A 17,333-nucleotide genomic window follows, 5' to 3' on the forward strand; every position below is an offset into this window, starting at 1 on the left:
TCAAAGCAGTGTATGTTTTGAATATTTATCATCAACAAAAGCAAAGGAAAAAGAAAATGGATGCACTGTAATGAAATTGGTATGAAAGGCTTATATGTTGATGTTGGCATAAAGTAAGACACAATTTATGACCATATGTTACCAACATGTAAATTGGTATTCCCATGCCTCCACTTGCAAAACCCATGAAAATGGTCGGATTCAAGTGGTGTTGATTCTATAATACTTGGAACTACCATTGCAAGAGGTGCTTGAAATTCATCATGCAAGTCCAGCAGCTTGAAAGGATCATGCCACTAATTGGGTAGATCCATTTCTATATATACTGTACCACTTTACATGGATTTGAGTAGTACTGTTGGAACAATGCCAATTTGTGATAGTATGTCACAAATTTAACCTAGGTTTTTGTTTATGCTACAATTTGTTGCCAAATTGATATCAAGTGTAACAACATAAGTCAGTTTATTTTTTTTCCAACCGTGCCATTTTTCCTTCCTGTATTACTGTCTTTGATTTTATAAATACAAAATAATGTTTTCAAGCTGTTTGTAGTAACCAAGTTGATTCTCCAATATTGTCATTGTGCAAAAGTCAAATCTTAGGAAGAGTTGATTGGAAAGTTGTATAAAATCTGACTTGCTACTTTCAAACTGCAACTCCATTCTTGAATCAACAACTTGTTGAAAATAAAATTATTTTGAAGATAATGTATTTGAAATTATTGTAAATACTGTATCATAGTAATGTGTAAGAACGCCTACTAAATCATACCTGATTTATTGCCGAAGCAAGTACTTACTGAGGCCCAGTTTTGGCTATTGTGTCATTCTGGTTCTGCTGTTGAAGTAAAAGAATGATTTCGCACATGGTATTTCATTAATTTATAGATGCATCGTATTAAATATTTTGCATCCTAACTGAAAACTTTATTAAGATGCACTTTAACTTTATCACCTTTCAGTTAATGCACCTGTCATGTTCTAAATGTCTGTGCTAACAGACCAAATATTTCAAGCTATTCCCTTGGTTTTGTAATTGGACCCTAAATAAAAGTACCTGATTATGCATGCAAGTATGGGGACTGATTTCCTTGTGCGTTTGCTATTTTTGTATGCAGGCAATACTGTTCTTTCAATGCTGAACTCTTTGTTACACTTTTGTAAATGGAATCCAAATTTTTCCTGAAATGAAATGAAGTGAGATGAGCATATGTCGAGATGTTTAGGTGATGTTTCATATAACAAGTATAATGAGGCAAGAAAGATGCATTTGCCTCAATCGCATGTCCTGCTTAGTCTCTTGTTTCTCTCAGCAGAATAAAGTACTTGGTCCTTGATACAAGACTTTGTCTTGCAGTCAAAATAATTTTAATATTACATTGAGTTTTTAATGCCTTCAACTTTTTAATGCAATATGTATTTTTAAGACCTCTTGGATGAAAGTCCTAAGTCTTTAATTTTAAAGTTCCCATTCTCGTGTCTAAATAACCTCTGGTTTTATATCTTCCTATCTTTGCAACCTCTACCTCCTCAAGCTCACCCTCCCCTCAAGAACCATACTTTCAGTTACACTGATTATGACCTGATGTGGCATCTTCCTTTCGCAAATATTGGTAACTGGGTGCTATATTATGGAATTCCCTCCCTGCTCCCCATATTATCTCCAATCCTGACTCTTTTAAGACCCACATTGTTGACCAAACTTTTTATCGCCTTCCTAAATATCATCTTTTATAATTGGTAGGAAGTGCCAGAACATTTTCTCTATTATGGTGCTATGCTAAATGCAAGTTGTTATATTTGCATAATTACTTGTGTGAGGGAATGCTTTTTTTTGAGTCCTCATAGAAAAAAATAAACAGTTGGACTGCATTATAATTTTTTTCAAATGAAAAGGATAGCAAACCAATATGGATTATTATGCATATTCACACTGTTCAAGAAGCTGTAAATTAGAAGTGAATTGATTGACCGTATGTGTGTGTTGGATGAGGGAGGAAGAAGCAGCAGCAATTGGAGGGAAAAGGGACACTAAGGTTCAATGATGCACTTGTTGCGTTTTGGATAAAGAACATGCTTTTAGTGATGGCTTTAGTTTGTAAAACACAATACAAATAATTAGAGCATAATGGAATATAGTGTAACCTGGATTATTTACACATGATCCTTAAAATTGTGCTTGGGGTGAGGCTGTTAGCATTTTTGTTTAAGCATGATCTTCTGTCAGCAGGATCATTTGATGGAGCCAAAGCTGACCAGTTGATTGTACTAGATACAGCTTCTTGTTATAATTCAATTCCAGCTACAGAACTTGTAATATAACTGAGAGAGACTGTCTACAATATTTGGTGTTCCCTCAACACCAAATATGGCCTCCAGTTATCTGGTCGTCAGGCTCCCAATGCTGATTGCAATGACTGCTGGTTTTTAAAAAACAACTTGGAAGTCTACCTGTTTAAATACATTCCTGTGGTAGTGAGGTACCCATTTAAACATACAGGCGCAATTGAATTTAAAACTAGACTACATTGTGTGATTACTGAATACCAGTGTATGGCTTCTTTAGTGCTCCTCTTGGTACTGGGAGATGGCAATTTGTTTTGTTTTCCCAGGTTTATAGCGCATTTGGTAACTAGAGTTGCAGCTGGGGGTGAGGGAGGTGGGATGGAGCTGCCAGCTAGTGTAGTCAGTACCTGTTGTGATGAATACATAAGAAATCCTGAGTGGTGAGGAGAACAAGCAGCATTTTATAATTTGATAAGCTGCTGGTTTATCACCTAATATTTTCCTCTATTATATACCTGTATCGAGTTGGCCATTCAGCCTTACAGGCCTGTTCTGCTATTCAATTAGATGACTGATCTGTTTTTTAAAAAACTATATTTGCTTGTCTTGCTCTCATATCCTTTAATATCCTTGCCTAACAAAAGTCTTATCTCCGTTTGAAACTTCCATTGGATTAGCCTGAACAGGATTATTTTGGGGGGGGGGGGAAATTCCAGATTTCCATTAACCCTTTTATGAAGAAGTGCTTCCTGATATCACTTATGAACAGAAGAGCCCTGATTTTAAGGTTATGCCCCTTTTCTTAATTCTCCCATTAGAGGAAATATGTTATCTCTATCTTTATCAAATCCTTTAATCATCTTGCACCTTAATATACCCAAAACACCTTTTCGGATCGCTGCTTTTCTGGTGAAACTGCACTGCACCAACTCCAAGGCCACTATATCCTCCTTGAGGTGCAGAATGCAGTATTCCAGATGTTGTCTAACCAGAGCTTTATAATACTTTCAGTCCCTTTTGAGCTGAAGGCTAACAATGTAGCATTTGCCTTGTAAATTGCTTTTTGTACATGTCCATTAATTTCAAGTGATTTTGTGCTGTTCCAGTTTCCCACCATTTGGAATGTACACTAATCTATCTTTTTTTGTTGGGTCCATTGTGGGATGACCTTGCACTTGTATTAAAATCATCTACCACAGTTTTGTCAACTCCCTTAAAGAATTAATGTTACATCCCTTTGTATTTGAATGCAGATTTGCTACCCTATTTAACAATATTGCCTCTCAAGATTTTAGTTTAGTTATATTTTTAGACTCCCAGTTAGGTATTTTGCATGTGCATATCCATAAGGAACAGTTTTCAACTTGCTTTCAGATATTCTTGCCTTCCTGGGTCCTCAGCAACCACTGCCCCACCGTGCCACCTCATTGTGGTTTTTCTATTTTGCTGCCCAGAATCCTAAAATACCATTTTGGCCCAAAGTTTGTGATGGTGCAGTTTCCATTGACCTGGACCATTGCTGGGCTGCAAAATTATGAATGCTAACAAGGCATGAGATTTTTGTTGAACACGTGGTATTTTAACTGTTGGATCTTGCCTTTGTGTAACGGGCAAGAGTAAAACTGATGGATTGTTTGCACATCAAATGAAATGGTATGGGCTCATTTCAAGGGATTGTTGAAGGAAATCAATTGCTAGTGAATTGTTTGCAGTAATTCGGAGAACAGATGAAATTTGAGATGATTGGAGGGTGGCACTTGGGTGCCGATTTATAAAAAAAATAAATTAATATTACAACCTGGTAACTGTGGAACAATGAGTTTTCTCTTGGGGTGTTTAATGGAGAGCTGGTGATGAGTAACAAAAAATATTAACCATCACGTAGAACAGTCTGAGTTGATGTTAACTAACAAGTGATATTACCCATCACCAAGAATTCTGGGTTGATGCAGGGCAATGAAGTATGAATGAATGTTAGTAAGTTTTATTTTTCTCAGAAATTACCTGTTCTAGTGAAGATTAATGTCTTGCAGACTTTTGGGGGGTGTTGCAGCACGTTTTTTAAGAAAATTCATAAAGATTTTGGATGGTTAACACTCTGGACCTCGCTCCCTTTCCATCTGGTATTAAAAACAAAGATTCATATATACTCCAAACATTAATTTTATTTTTCTCTCCACAGATGCACACATTTTCCAGCATTTTGTTTTTATTTCAGATTTCCAGCATCTGCATTATTTTTCTTGTATGTTTCCTGAATTGGCTTATTGATTTATCTTTACATCTCTTGGAGTGGTGGTGCAGGGTGTATGGTGATGGTATGATTGTGCAAAAAGAAAATTCAGGGAAATATGTACGAATTTGGATGTCTGACATGACTTTTCTCTCCCTGACATCATAACATACCCAATTGATGAAAGGATGTATGAGCCTATCACTATGTAAGGGCCGGGTAAGAGCAGGAAATAAGTTTCAACTTAAGTTCTAGGTTGTATCTATACTCTAGCTTTAGTGGGAATTTCTTCTTTGTTTCGGGAGTATTTACAACTCAGTTGCAATGGTTAGCATTGTTGCCTCACGATGCCGTGGTCCCAGGTTCGATCCTGGGACACTGTGTGGAGTTTGCACAATCTCCCCGTGTTTGTGTGGGTTTTGCCCCCAAAACCCAAAGATGTGCAGGGTAGGCGGATTGGCCATGCTAAATTGTCCCTTAATTGGGAAAAATGAATTGGGTGCTCTAAATATGTAAACAAAAAGTTACTTAATTTATTTGAGTTTAAAAATGCTCATCCTTGACCCCTAATTTGAATGGCCTGGGTCAAATATGTGCACTATTAAAACTTTATCGGGGTGATGTGTGTCTGATATCAATGCAGAATGGAGATACTGTCAAACTGGTAATTTAACATTATCCTGTGGTTGACCCGAGTCTGGGCAACACTATGTATAAATCCTGGGAGCACACTTAGTTTGGGCTATTCCACCCATAACTGAAACCGTCAGAAGGCCTTTGCTAGAAGTCAAATTCAGGATATAACATTGCACCGTGCAGTGATCTTGTAATGCAGTCAGAAATTGGCATCCAACACCAATATAAATGCTCATTCATTTTTTTCAGTCAGTTGTGAGCACAGCACAAACCAGCTTTTGTTGTAATATTTTAATATTCTTTCCTGAATTGTGTTGTGGCAAAACAATTTTTGGTGTTACACCTGAGCTTGAAAGTTGTAAAATGCTCAAAGACTAAAAATGAAAACAATTTCTGACAATGAATTGATTTGCCTTTCTGTAGTAAGGCGCCATGTGCCATTAGCCTTTTATACAGGGCTGTTTGATGAACTGTAAATGCGCACTAAAATACCCCTTCAAGTTGTTTTGTTATAGGTAGAATGCCTTGAATTAACGTTTTGTTATGGGGTATTGTTTGGTACAAGGTGGAGCTGATCCCATGAAATTAACTGGTTCCATTTTCAAAAGACCACAATCATTTTTGTCAATTGCCCAAATTGGATGATTTTGTATTTCATCTTTTTTTTAAGTGTCTAATGGACCAGGTGATTTTCCCATTATTGAAATTGAGTGAAGAATTTAGTTGTGATCAGATGTCCATACCTGATCAGATGGCCATACCATGGTTTAGGGGTAGCATGGTGGTTAGCATAAATGCTTCACAGCTCCAGGGTCCCAGGTTCGATTCCTGGCTGGGTCACTGTCTGTGTGGAGTCTGCACGTCCTCCCCGTGTGTGCGTGGGTTTCCTCTGGGTGCTCCGGTTTCCTCCCACAGTCCAAAGATGTGCGGGTTAGGTGGATTGGCCATGCTAAATTGCCCGTAGTGTCCTAAAAAGTAAGGTTAAGGGGGGGGGGGGGGGGGTTGTTGGGTTACGGGTATAGGGTGGATACGTGGGTTTGAGTAGGGTGAGCATTGCTCGGCACAACATTGAGGGCCGAAGGGCCTGTTCTGTGCTGTACTGTTCTATGTTAATTGATTGTGATATTACCGACTTTTAAATTGACAAATTTAGTAACTTCTGAATGTTTCCATAGTTGTATGTTATTTTAATGCACACAAAGTACGTCTCATTGATTTTAGTGAGATGGTAGCGAAAGGGTGTTTGTAAGCTTTTTTAAAAGAAGTTTTGCAATATTCTACAGTAACTATTGGGTTCAAGCTAAAAGTAGAAATTGGGCAAGGATTTAGGTTTCATTAGCCCTTGTTTCTGAAGCTTCTGAATGGGTTTTCTTATGATGGAAACGGAGGGCAATGGTGGTATGAGTAATAGGAGGAGTGGTTGAGGGTGTTGAAAAGAATGCAGCTGTACGAATTCCAGAAACAGGCCAGTACATTTAGCATACAAGTGTAATTCCTGGCCGAGGCAAAATCCCTGTATTCAATTTAGTTTTGAAGTAGATTATATATAATTAATGTTCTTGATTAATTACAGTATTATATTATTGACAAAAAAGAGGCCATGCATATATGTAGCAACCCAAGCTTCATGCAAAACTCTCTAGCTTACTGTTGTGACCGTTGTCCATTTATATCCTGTGACACTCGGTATATCTTTGTACTGCAGTTTATTCATGATGGATAAGTTGCTCCCAATCACATACACTATGCAGTGCTACGAAAGTGGAACAAATAAATTATTTTCGGCTCCAGTCAGTGGTTGGAGAAGGAAAGAAAAGGAACGTGATAGTGACTGTAAGGAAAGCCTATTTGGGCATGGGGCCCTTTGGCATTGTGGGGACAATTGGTAATCTAATAACCTATTCACATACATGTCCTGGCTTTAAGTGTTTTTAATGACCAAAATGACTGGATTTGTTAATCAATGACTAAATAAACTATGAAGGAAATGTATATTAATGCTAATCTGTGGCTATAGTTTTCTGTGCCCTGGCATATAACCATTGGGTCCCACCCTTGGTTTTCTATTAATTTAGTCTCTACTTTATAAGCAGTAATTGCTTGGAGATCACTTGATGCAATGCTGTCACTAGGATATTGGTAGTGAAATTACCTCCCCCCTTCACCCTTTTCTCTATCTACTTTCTTCGCATTAGACTGACATTGTAAAATACAGTAAAATCTTTGTTGTCCAGCTTGCTCGAGGAATGGGTGGCGCTGGTTCGACAAAAATGTCAGTTAACGGGGAGTTGCATTACTCTGGACTCAAGACAAGATGCGGTATTTCTTTGTTTTGGCATAATCAAAACTGACCCAATCATTTAACAATTTCAATATAAAAGCCTCCGAACAACTTCTGCGGATTTGCAACCTACTGTTATTAGTTTTTTTTTAAAGATTGCATTATCTGAACACACAGTCATTCTTTTGGGGGGGAATTGAGCTGTCAGAAATTCTGGGTCCTAGTGAATTCCAGTTGGTGGAAGTCTGGATAACACACAGTTTACTGTAATATGTTATTAGATTGCTGGCTTTGTGTAACGAAAAATCTAAAATAAGCCTGTTTGCTTTATTTTCTTCTTTATCCATTCTTTTAGACAAGAGAGCTTGCAAAAATATGTGTCGTTTATAAAATTGTATGTTTTTCTATGTGAAAACATCCCATCCCTCCAGTGCAAGTGATTAAGGATCATTGCACTTCAATAAAAAAAATAGGTCAGTAGGAGCAGATGGCTCTGAAGCTGCTTTGTTTCATGCTGTGTAATTGTACTTGTGAATGTCATAGCTGACCATGATGCTCTGAAATGGTGTTGAGCAATGTACAGTGTCAGATTGAGAGATGCTGATGCTCTTTGTTCAAAGTAGTGGTAAAGTAGTTTTGGTTCATAAATATCCTGGTTTATTATTCTTGCTGATTAGAAAGAGAAACATAATTGAGTGGACTATGTGAGGAGAAAATATTTCACTCTTGATCAAGAAATGAAGTCTATTTCAGATGCATTGTGGAGCTAACTTGGTCCTGATGAGATTTGAAATGTAACTGTAAAACAAAACTAAAAGGCATAATTAGATCACAATGTTCTTCAACATTCTCTCCTTATATAATGTTCAGCGGCGACAGTTGCGATAGTTCTAACTTTATGGAGGTTGGGATGCACTAAATGGCCATCCTGCTGTTTAGCTTTGTCTGAATGGTGAAAGAATAATCTGCCAGACACTCCAGCTGGAATACGCACTTAGTCACAAATGGAGCTTGTTACATCACTAGTAATCTGTTTGCCTCGGGGTGAGTGATGAACCCTGTGGCTGTGCTTCCTTTGTCAGATCATTTTGAAAATGTGGCCTGGAATCTGTAAATCCATTGTTTTGGCTACTCATTCATTTCTGGCATGTGGGTCGAAGGATGAAAACACTGATTTCTATACACTTGTTGGACAATAACTTCAAGTTATATCAAATATACAATCGTCAAAGGTTTATACTTGAAATTCCAGTTGAATCTAACTACAAAGTTAGCAGCAGTTGAGTTTGAATAAATGTATGCCCAATTATAAATAAATTGAGGTTTAATCAAGGGATGCACTTGGATCAATACCTTTGTGCAATTAACATAAAGGGTACAATTTTATTTTCTGTTGTGGGCTATGCATTTACCTCTGCTACTCTTTAAGTAGTAACTATTTTCAATAGAATACAGTCCTGTACACTGTCATTGAATTTTATCATATCTGTAATTCTGCTTGGATATCTGATTATGTTGCCCTTGGGGGATGATGAGGTTAGGAACGCAATGGAGGAGGAGGTCGGTACATATACTCGGCCTTACTGTAGCAGATGGAGTGTTCTGCTGTATTCATACAGCTGCTTGCCTGGTGTGTTGGCAGCTGCTGTGGCTGCAGTTTGTGTTCTTTTGTTCTTTTGCAACCAGGAATGTAGAACTGAAGAGTGTAATGAAGAATGAATTAATGGGTCAGGTTGGTGCTTGCACTGGTTATGAATAATACATTGTGTGGGGTACTCTTGGTACAAACGGTAAGTGAAAGACTGAGAATGTGTTGCTCAATTTTAGTCTTCACTTTTTTAACTTCCTAGAAAGCTTAGCATCTCTTTTTGTGTCAGTCCATATAAAGGGAAGGAACATCTTAATGTGACCGTATTGATTGCCTTTGCCTGTGCCACATTATTCATTCGCTTTGTCCTCAATTTAATTTTGTTTTTTCATTTTCTACCTAGGACCTCTATCCAGACTTTGCCTGACACTGAACTGTCCAAACAAATTAAGGAAATGTGAAGTGACATGCACGAGATTAGTCATAGGATTTAAGGCTTTGAGGACGTACACCTTGAAGGGAAGCGGTGAAGCACAGAATAGTTAACTTTTTGTGCTACAAGGAGAACTGTGGGCACAAGGAAGATGGCAGATCCTGGCATGCTGAGTTTGTTTGGTGATGATGGGAACATTTTCAGTGAAGGGCTTGAAGGTCTTGGAGAATGTGGTTTTTCAGAGAATCCAGTGAATGCTCTTGGGCAACAGCTACCCATGGATCAAGGATTTGGCTCCATGCAATCGCCCCTGCATCATCCCCCACCCACTCAGACTCAAACTAAGCTGGCTCATTATGATCATTTTGGTCCGTTTGAACAGCAGAAAATACATCTGGTAGATCAGCCTAATCGAATGATTGGTAATACTCCTGGGAATGGCATGGCATCGCCTCACTCACAGTACCACAATCCCTCAGTTCCACCAGTCCCTCACAGTGGTGCTCAGATGGGAGTGTACCCAACTATGCAGAACGAAAGGTGTGGACAGCAATTTGTAGACAGCAGCTCCATGTGGGGACCACGTGCTGTCCAGGTGCCAGACCAAACCCGACCTACCTTCCAGCAGCAGCAACCACAGCCACCACCTCAAGGGCAAGGGCATGCTCAGCATATGCAACAGCTGGGGAATTACCTGACACGTAGTGATTATTCATTGCAACAGCACAACCAGCCACAGCAGCAGAGGGTGAACCAATTCACTCAGGGTCAAGAAGCCCTCAGTCAGGGAAATCCTTTCATGGGAACTTCAGGACCAGGTCACTTGTCACACATGCCTCAACAAACCCCCAACATAGGCCCTTCCTTACGTCACACTCCAACTCAGCAATACCACCCTCATCCCCCTCCCCCCAATTCTCTCCATGGCGATTCCATTGCTCACAGTCCTAGATTCTCCCCTAACCCTTCTCAACAAGCCAGCAGCAGGCAACAAAATTTAAACTTTAGCTCACGTAGCCAAGCAGTACCTTCACAATCTGTAAGTAGCTCAGGGCAGTATTCACAATATCCTTATAGTAGCATTAATCAGGGATTAGTTAACAGTAATACAGGGATCAATCAAAACCTAGGCCTTAATAATAACCCATCTGTGAACCAGTCAATACCCCGCTATCCAAATACTGTGGGATTCCCAGCTGGCACCAACCAAGGACTAATGCACCAGCAGCCTATACATCCAGGTGGCCCACTTAACCAAATTAATGCACAAACTATGCACCCCACACAGTCTCAGGGAACTTACGCTTCTCCACCTCCAATGTCACCTATGAAAGCTATGAGTAACCCAGCAGGGACCCCTCCACCACAGGTTAGGCCTGGCAGTGCTGGAATGCAGTTGGAGGTTGGAAGCTATTCAAGCATGCCTCTGCCTCAACAGCCACATCAGTCCCCGGGTACCATGGGACTTGGACAGAGGAGCATTGGTCCCAGGAGCATGCAGACACAACAGTACATAAACCCTTCTGTACCAAGGGATATTGGCAGCCTTCCAAGACCAGTCGGTGCACTGGGTCCCAGTGGGAATCATGCTGATCAGGTGATGCAGGAGCGTCTAATGTCTGGCCAGCAGCACCCAAATCAGCCTTTTCAGCCTCAATTGCCAACTTGTCCACCTGTGAAACAGCATCCAACTGTGCATCATCAAACTTCTCCTACATCTCATCAGCATCAGCCATGGGTTCAGTCACAACATTCTTCACCTAAGGCCACATTGCAACAAGTGCCTGCCCAACATCAGGTGAGTAATGTATCTAAATTATGGCTGAGTATAATTGCAATCTGAGTATTAAAAATGTGTTTTAATTGCTGCATATTAATGGTTGTTAAGGCATAGGAAGTTATTAAAATATGCATTGTGAATTAAGCAATGGAATTTCCAACTCTTATGTTACTTGAGATTTGATTGTTTTTAAACAACATGCAGCTTGGCATTAATGTTTTAGGCAAGATTGAAGAAAATCTACAAATTGATATGTGGTTGAAATGGAGATCTCCTTCAGGTTGCAAATTCTAAGGTAGATTGTTATGCATCTAATATTCTGGACTGGATGTTTCAGTTAATAGTGCAGGTGAAAACACAACTATGCTTAAGTGTTGAGCTATGCTGTGTATCTATAGTTATATTTATGCCTTCAATATTCATATCCTTTCTATGCTTGTGAACCTTTTTATATTCAAAATTGAAGCCATCTGTATAAGTTGCTTTGTGTGAGTTCTTGACTTTTTTACCCTGCAAACATTTCCTCCGGCCCTCCATCGAGCTGAGCCTTCACGCATCAAATTCTCTCCATCTCACCAAGAAACGTGTTGTTTGCTTTCTTAATTCCCTCCCTATCCTGCTGCCTACACTTCATTTCCTCGGCTTAATGCTAAACTGTATCTTCACTGTGCATATTTCCTTCAACCTTTTTATTTCTCAAGAAATTTCCACTCAAACATAATTTGCATTAGATCCCCAACCTTCCCTTTCCTTCTAAATCCTGGCATCGTTGCTTCATGACTGTGATCCAATGAATATTTGTTCAGGGCTCTTCAAACTGGTTTCTGAATCACTCACATTGCTGAAACTGCACTAGTCAAAATCACGTGACGTTGTATGTACATTATGTACTGGCTGAGCAGAAATTTCCTCTGATTATACATTGGTAGGACTGAAGACATTGTTTTCGGTCCCCACTCCAAGCTCCATTCCCGAACCACTGACTCAATCCCCCTCCATGGTAGCAGTCTGAGATTAAGACAATCTGTTGCAACCATGGTGTCACATGTGATTCTGAGATGAGCATCTGACCTTATTCGTGACCTCTGTGACATAGTTCGACGTTGCGCCATCTCAGGTCATCTGCAGAATCCCTCTTCCATGCCTTTGTTACCTTTGCTGTGCAATCCTGGCTGGTCTCCCACATTCTAGCCTATGTAAACCTGAGGTCCTACAAGACTCTGCCACTTATGTCTTAGCTCGCAGCATGTCCCATTCTTGTGCTTGCCAAACTACATGGGATCTGGATAAAGCAATGTTTTGACTTTAAAATTCCCATCCTTGTTTCAAATTCCATTATGCTCTTATCCTTCCCTATCTTGGTAATCCCCTCCAACTCTACAACCCTCTGATTCTACTCCCCTAATTCTGCCTCCTAGTGCATTTCCAATCATTGCTCCATCACTGGTAGCTATGAATTAAGTTGTCTAGGCCCTGAGGTCTGAATTCCCACCTACAACTCTCCATCTCTCTACTTCTGTCCATTAAGATGCTTCTTAAAACCTACCTATTTGACCAAGCATTTGGCCATCTGACCTAACATGCTTGGTGTCATACTTAGTTTAATATTGTTCCTGTGAAGCATCTTGATGTTTAATATGTTACGGGTACCATATCAATATACGGGACATGGTATAGTGATTAAGTTACTGGACTAATAATTCATAGAGGCCCAGGTTAATGCTTTGGATACAGGGACTCCAATCCCACCATGGTAGTTGGTGGAATTTAAATACAATTAAATCTGGAATTGAAAGCTAGTCCCAATAATGATGACTATGGAGCTATCATCCATTGTCGAAAAAACCCTTCTGGTTCACTAATTTCTTTTGGGGAAGGAAATCTGCCATCAGCAATGTGATTGGCTCCTAACCGTCCTGCAATGGCCAAGCAAGCCACTATGGCCTTGTCAGCATCACCCACATCTAAAAGAAAACGTGTTGTTATAAGTTATGAGACTATGGCTGCCTTTCCTCACTTTCTTTGACCTACCTCAATTCATTCCAGCAATAATTGCCACCTCTTTGCAATCTACCAAAACTTCACATTAATCTCATACCTGGTGCAAGGCAGGGGTTTCTTTTCATTCATGGGATGTGAGTGTTAATGACCAAGTTACTGTTAACACAGTAGTTAACAGCCGATAACAGTTTTGACTGGCAGGATATCAATAGATTTTTAATTTCCATTAGATTAACTTTCTTTATGGCCCACCCCAATGTCTCTTTGAAAAATAATCAAGAGAATAGGTACTGTGTCTTGATCATTTGTAAAATAAAATAGTTTTTAGGTTATCTGTTGAAGTATTTTCAAATTTTTGTAAGTGATTAGTTACTTCGCTTTCTTTCTGAACTGGAATTGTGCTGCTGTTTGTAAAGTTGTTTGCACCTCAAATAGCTTATGAGTGATTTTGGTACAAAAACCTAAAGTTTTAAAATGATCAAAACCACCTGTAAAAACCACTTTACACAAATGCAAACTGTTTCTTTGAACATTTCCTGACGACCAATATGCTAGTTCCAGTTCACAGTATGGTTTGCTTAGCTGTTTTAAGAATTGGACTTGGGCAAAATGTCTCAGAACAGCTGCCGTTACAATCTGAAACTCCACTGAATGTAGTAAGTAACCAGTTATGGTCAGCAGTGCCTTGAGTGTGTTTTACCAACTGTTTTACCAATCAGTCATCATTGACCTACTTCTGTATGCTCTTAAATGCACAATTCCTAACTAGCCCCGCTATTTATTTTTTGTCTCATAACCAGTGGTGTGTTTGGCAACAGACCTAAGTTGCAAATAGATTTTTAAAAATATTTTTATTTCAAGTATGAAATGAATTAGTGTCTGATGAATCAAACTCTTTTGGGAGTAATAGTGGACTTGTCAATGTCTAAATGCAGTGAAGGAAATTCTGAATAGAAACAATTGTTGGGATGTATGTTGACTTAGGCAGCACTGTACAGATTGCCCATAACTGAAGTAAAGTTCCAATTAACACTCTTACAATGTATATTGTGGAGATGCAGAGCAAAATAAAAATTACAAGGATGATTCCAATATAAGGGTCTGATCTTCGAGGAAAAATTTGAAAAGTTCAACCTCTGCAACCCAGAATAAGATGGTTTAGGAGAGAATGTGAAATATTCGACAATTTAGTTTAAGTTCTCAATATTACTATAAAATCTGTAACAATAGTAGAACTAAAGACTATTAAGTTAATATGTGAAAAATATAGTTGTAATATCCTGCATGGGACTTACTAGGTGGGAATGATTATTGTCCTCGTGGAGTACGAGCTCCCCCGCCCCAACTCTTATTAACCAAAGGTCAGCCAGTAAGCCACCGACCAGAGAAGGGATCTAGTGGGTAGTGTATATACCATTATTGTGAATAACTCTTAAATTCTTTAGTTTACTCTGTGTGGACACACTGCCATTTCTTTATCATCAAGGATCACAGGTTATTACTGGGTCTCTTCCGTGAAGACAAGGCAATCTCGCCAATAGCTTCCGCAGGGATTCAGTGCTGGACCTTGTTTTTGGCTGCTTACGAATACTCTTTTCGAGCAGAGCCCACGGACCCAGATTGCGCTTGCTGATGCATTGAGTGTCTTCATCTGCAGACTGAATCCCCCTATGGTGGACACAAAGGTCGTTCTTCTGAATTTTATGGACATCTTGCCAATCACTTGTTGCAGACAGACCCCGTCTTTGCCATGGTGCGGCATCTGGTGCTATACAATGGCCAGCATCGGCAGCTACTAGGGGAATTGAAGGCTTTTTCCTCCGTTCTCGGAGCTGACCGTGGAAGATGAAATGAAAATCACTTATTGTGAGAAGTAGGCTTCAAATGAAGTTAATGTGAAAAGCCCCTAGTCGCCACATTCCGGCACCTGTTCGGGGAGGCTGGTACAGGAATTGAACCATGCTGCTGGCCTGCCTTGGTCTGCTTTAAAAGCCAGCTATTTAGCCCAGTGTGTTAAACCAGCCAGATGGTATCCTCCTATGGATCATGGTGTGTTGTTTTGGCTAAGGACCAGCCAATCGTGTTGAAGGACCTTCACAATGGGCACCCTGGAGTATCCAACATGAAGAAGCTGACGAGAAGTTATGTGGTTGACCCTGATAGCGAGTTGTTGGCCCAACAGTGTTCGATCTGTCAAGAGCACCAGACATTCCTCGTGGCTGCACCCCTACGCCTTGGGGAATGGCCGGGGTGCCCTTGGGCTGGCATACAAGCCAATTTTGTCAGTCCGTTCTTGGGTTCGATGTTTCTCGTCCTGGTAGATGCCTACTCTGGTGGCTGGAGGCCCACAAGAAGGCGGAGATTACCTCCTGGGCGAACATTGAGCGATTGCACATTGCTTTTTCCACCCAAGGGATCGCTGAGGTGCTCATAACAGATAATGGGGCCTCTTGTATGACTGACGAATTTGCTGCTTTTGTGAAAAGTTAAAGGAATTCTTCATGTTTGCACATGCCCATCTGGAATGGAATAGCTTGGCAGAGAGTGCAGAGTGTTACATGGGCTAAAGAAACAAAGTTCATGCTCGATGGACACCAGACTGGCACGTTTTATTTACTCATTTAGGACTGAAGCACGCATTAATTGGGGTAGCCCCCATTGAGATGTTAATGGGCTTAGTACCCGACTGATTCTCCTGGACATCGGCCTGAAGGTGTGCCATGCTGATTCTCCCGGACATCGCCACGAAGGTACGCTGTCACCAAGATTTGCGAGGGCGTTGCCCAGTTTTATGTCACCTTGTTGACATTTTTACACCTGAATCTGTCTTACACCTGAAACTTCAATGACTGCTCGTTGGCTCTCCTCGGTTTGTTGTCTGTCAAACAGGACCTGCCTCTTGCCATTTGGATCATATTTGCTCACGGAGGTTGCTCCCTTGTAAGGTTCCTTGTAAGAAACCTATCCTGAATCCTCCAACTCCACTGCCGAACCAGCCTGCTGTGATACCTCCTGTCTATCTCAACACCAACATTTTCAACGTTGTATCTTCCGATTCTGAAACAGATATGTCGGCGTCCGAGCGACTTCAACAGTTCAGCTGCTTCCTGTCGAGCGTTCACCATGGCGTTTGGCGTTCTTGTTGCAGACGTTCACTGACGAGGAATACGGCGACTGATTTGGAACATCAAGTACATCACATCTGCTCCTCCTCATTGGGCATTGAGGGGGTCTTCCGACGTTGGGGGTGTGTGTGGGGGAGGAGGGGGTGTTGGGGTGGGGGGGTGGAATGTAGTATGGGACTTGCGGGATGGGAATGATGATCTTCCCCGTGTAGTACGAGCTCCCTTGCTGAGGGGGAACTCTAAACGATTGTATAAAAAGTAGGCCGATAAGGCATCGACCAGAGAAGGAAGCTGGTAGGGATTCCCGGGTAGTGTATGTACCGTTACTGTGAATAAGTCGAAGCTTTTTTATTTTACTTAGTGTGGTCTCCCCATGTCCTTAAGAAAATATTAAAATACGACACAATAGTAGCAACTTCCAACGATGATACAGATCTTGCATCATCTTCCACAAAGGGAAGATCGATCTGTAGATTTAGGGGTACTCAAAACTCAATTGAATACTAAGTTGAGTTAGTTTAGCATGCCAGCTAGATTTTTTTACACTTTGCATTTCTTGTGCATATGGTTTCTCTGGTACAATCTATTATCGTAATTATTGTCACAAGTAGGCTTACATTAATACTGCAATGAAATTGCTGTGAAAATCCCCTAGTTGCCACACTCCACCGAGTATTATAAGCAGAAGTTCCTTCCCAATGGTCATTAAAGGTGTATTTTAAGCAGAAATTTTTGGTGAAAGTATGTCAATGGGTTAACTATGTAGTTCTGAAAAAGTAACTTTCCATTCGTAATTCAACAAAATCTGTCAATTTTAATATATCCTGTGGTGTAAAACAAATTTATTTTCTGTGGTGTAAAACAAATTTCTTTTTGCAGTGATGGGCAATTCTCCTCCTGGAATTGGAAGAATATCTTGTAAGATTTGTGACTCTAACTGTCCTAATTTAGTTTGGACAGCCTAGTGA

General features: G+C 40.2%; 1 protein-coding gene across 4 annotated transcripts in view; it reads left to right on the forward strand.

Annotated features, from left to right (window-relative positions):
• The window catches only part of chd7 (chromodomain helicase DNA binding protein 7), a 322,761-nt gene that overhangs the window by 18,361 nt on the left and 287,067 nt on the right, over positions 1 to 17,333 (forward strand). For all 4 annotated transcript variants that reach the window (XM_038809440.1, XM_038809439.1, XM_038809438.1 and 1 more), the window contains one exon: positions 9,430 to 11,257. In XM_038809440.1, the coding sequence (XP_038665368.1) occupies positions 9,611 to 11,257 (1,647 nt within the window). In that variant the 5' untranslated portion in view covers positions 9,430 to 9,610. The remainder of the gene's footprint in view (positions 1 to 9,429; positions 11,258 to 17,333) is intronic.

This window comes from Scyliorhinus canicula, chromosome 10 (genome assembly GCF_902713615.1).
Source record: "Scyliorhinus canicula chromosome 10, sScyCan1.1, whole genome shotgun sequence".
Lineage (NCBI taxonomy): Eukaryota > Metazoa > Chordata > Chondrichthyes > Carcharhiniformes > Scyliorhinidae > Scyliorhinus > Scyliorhinus canicula.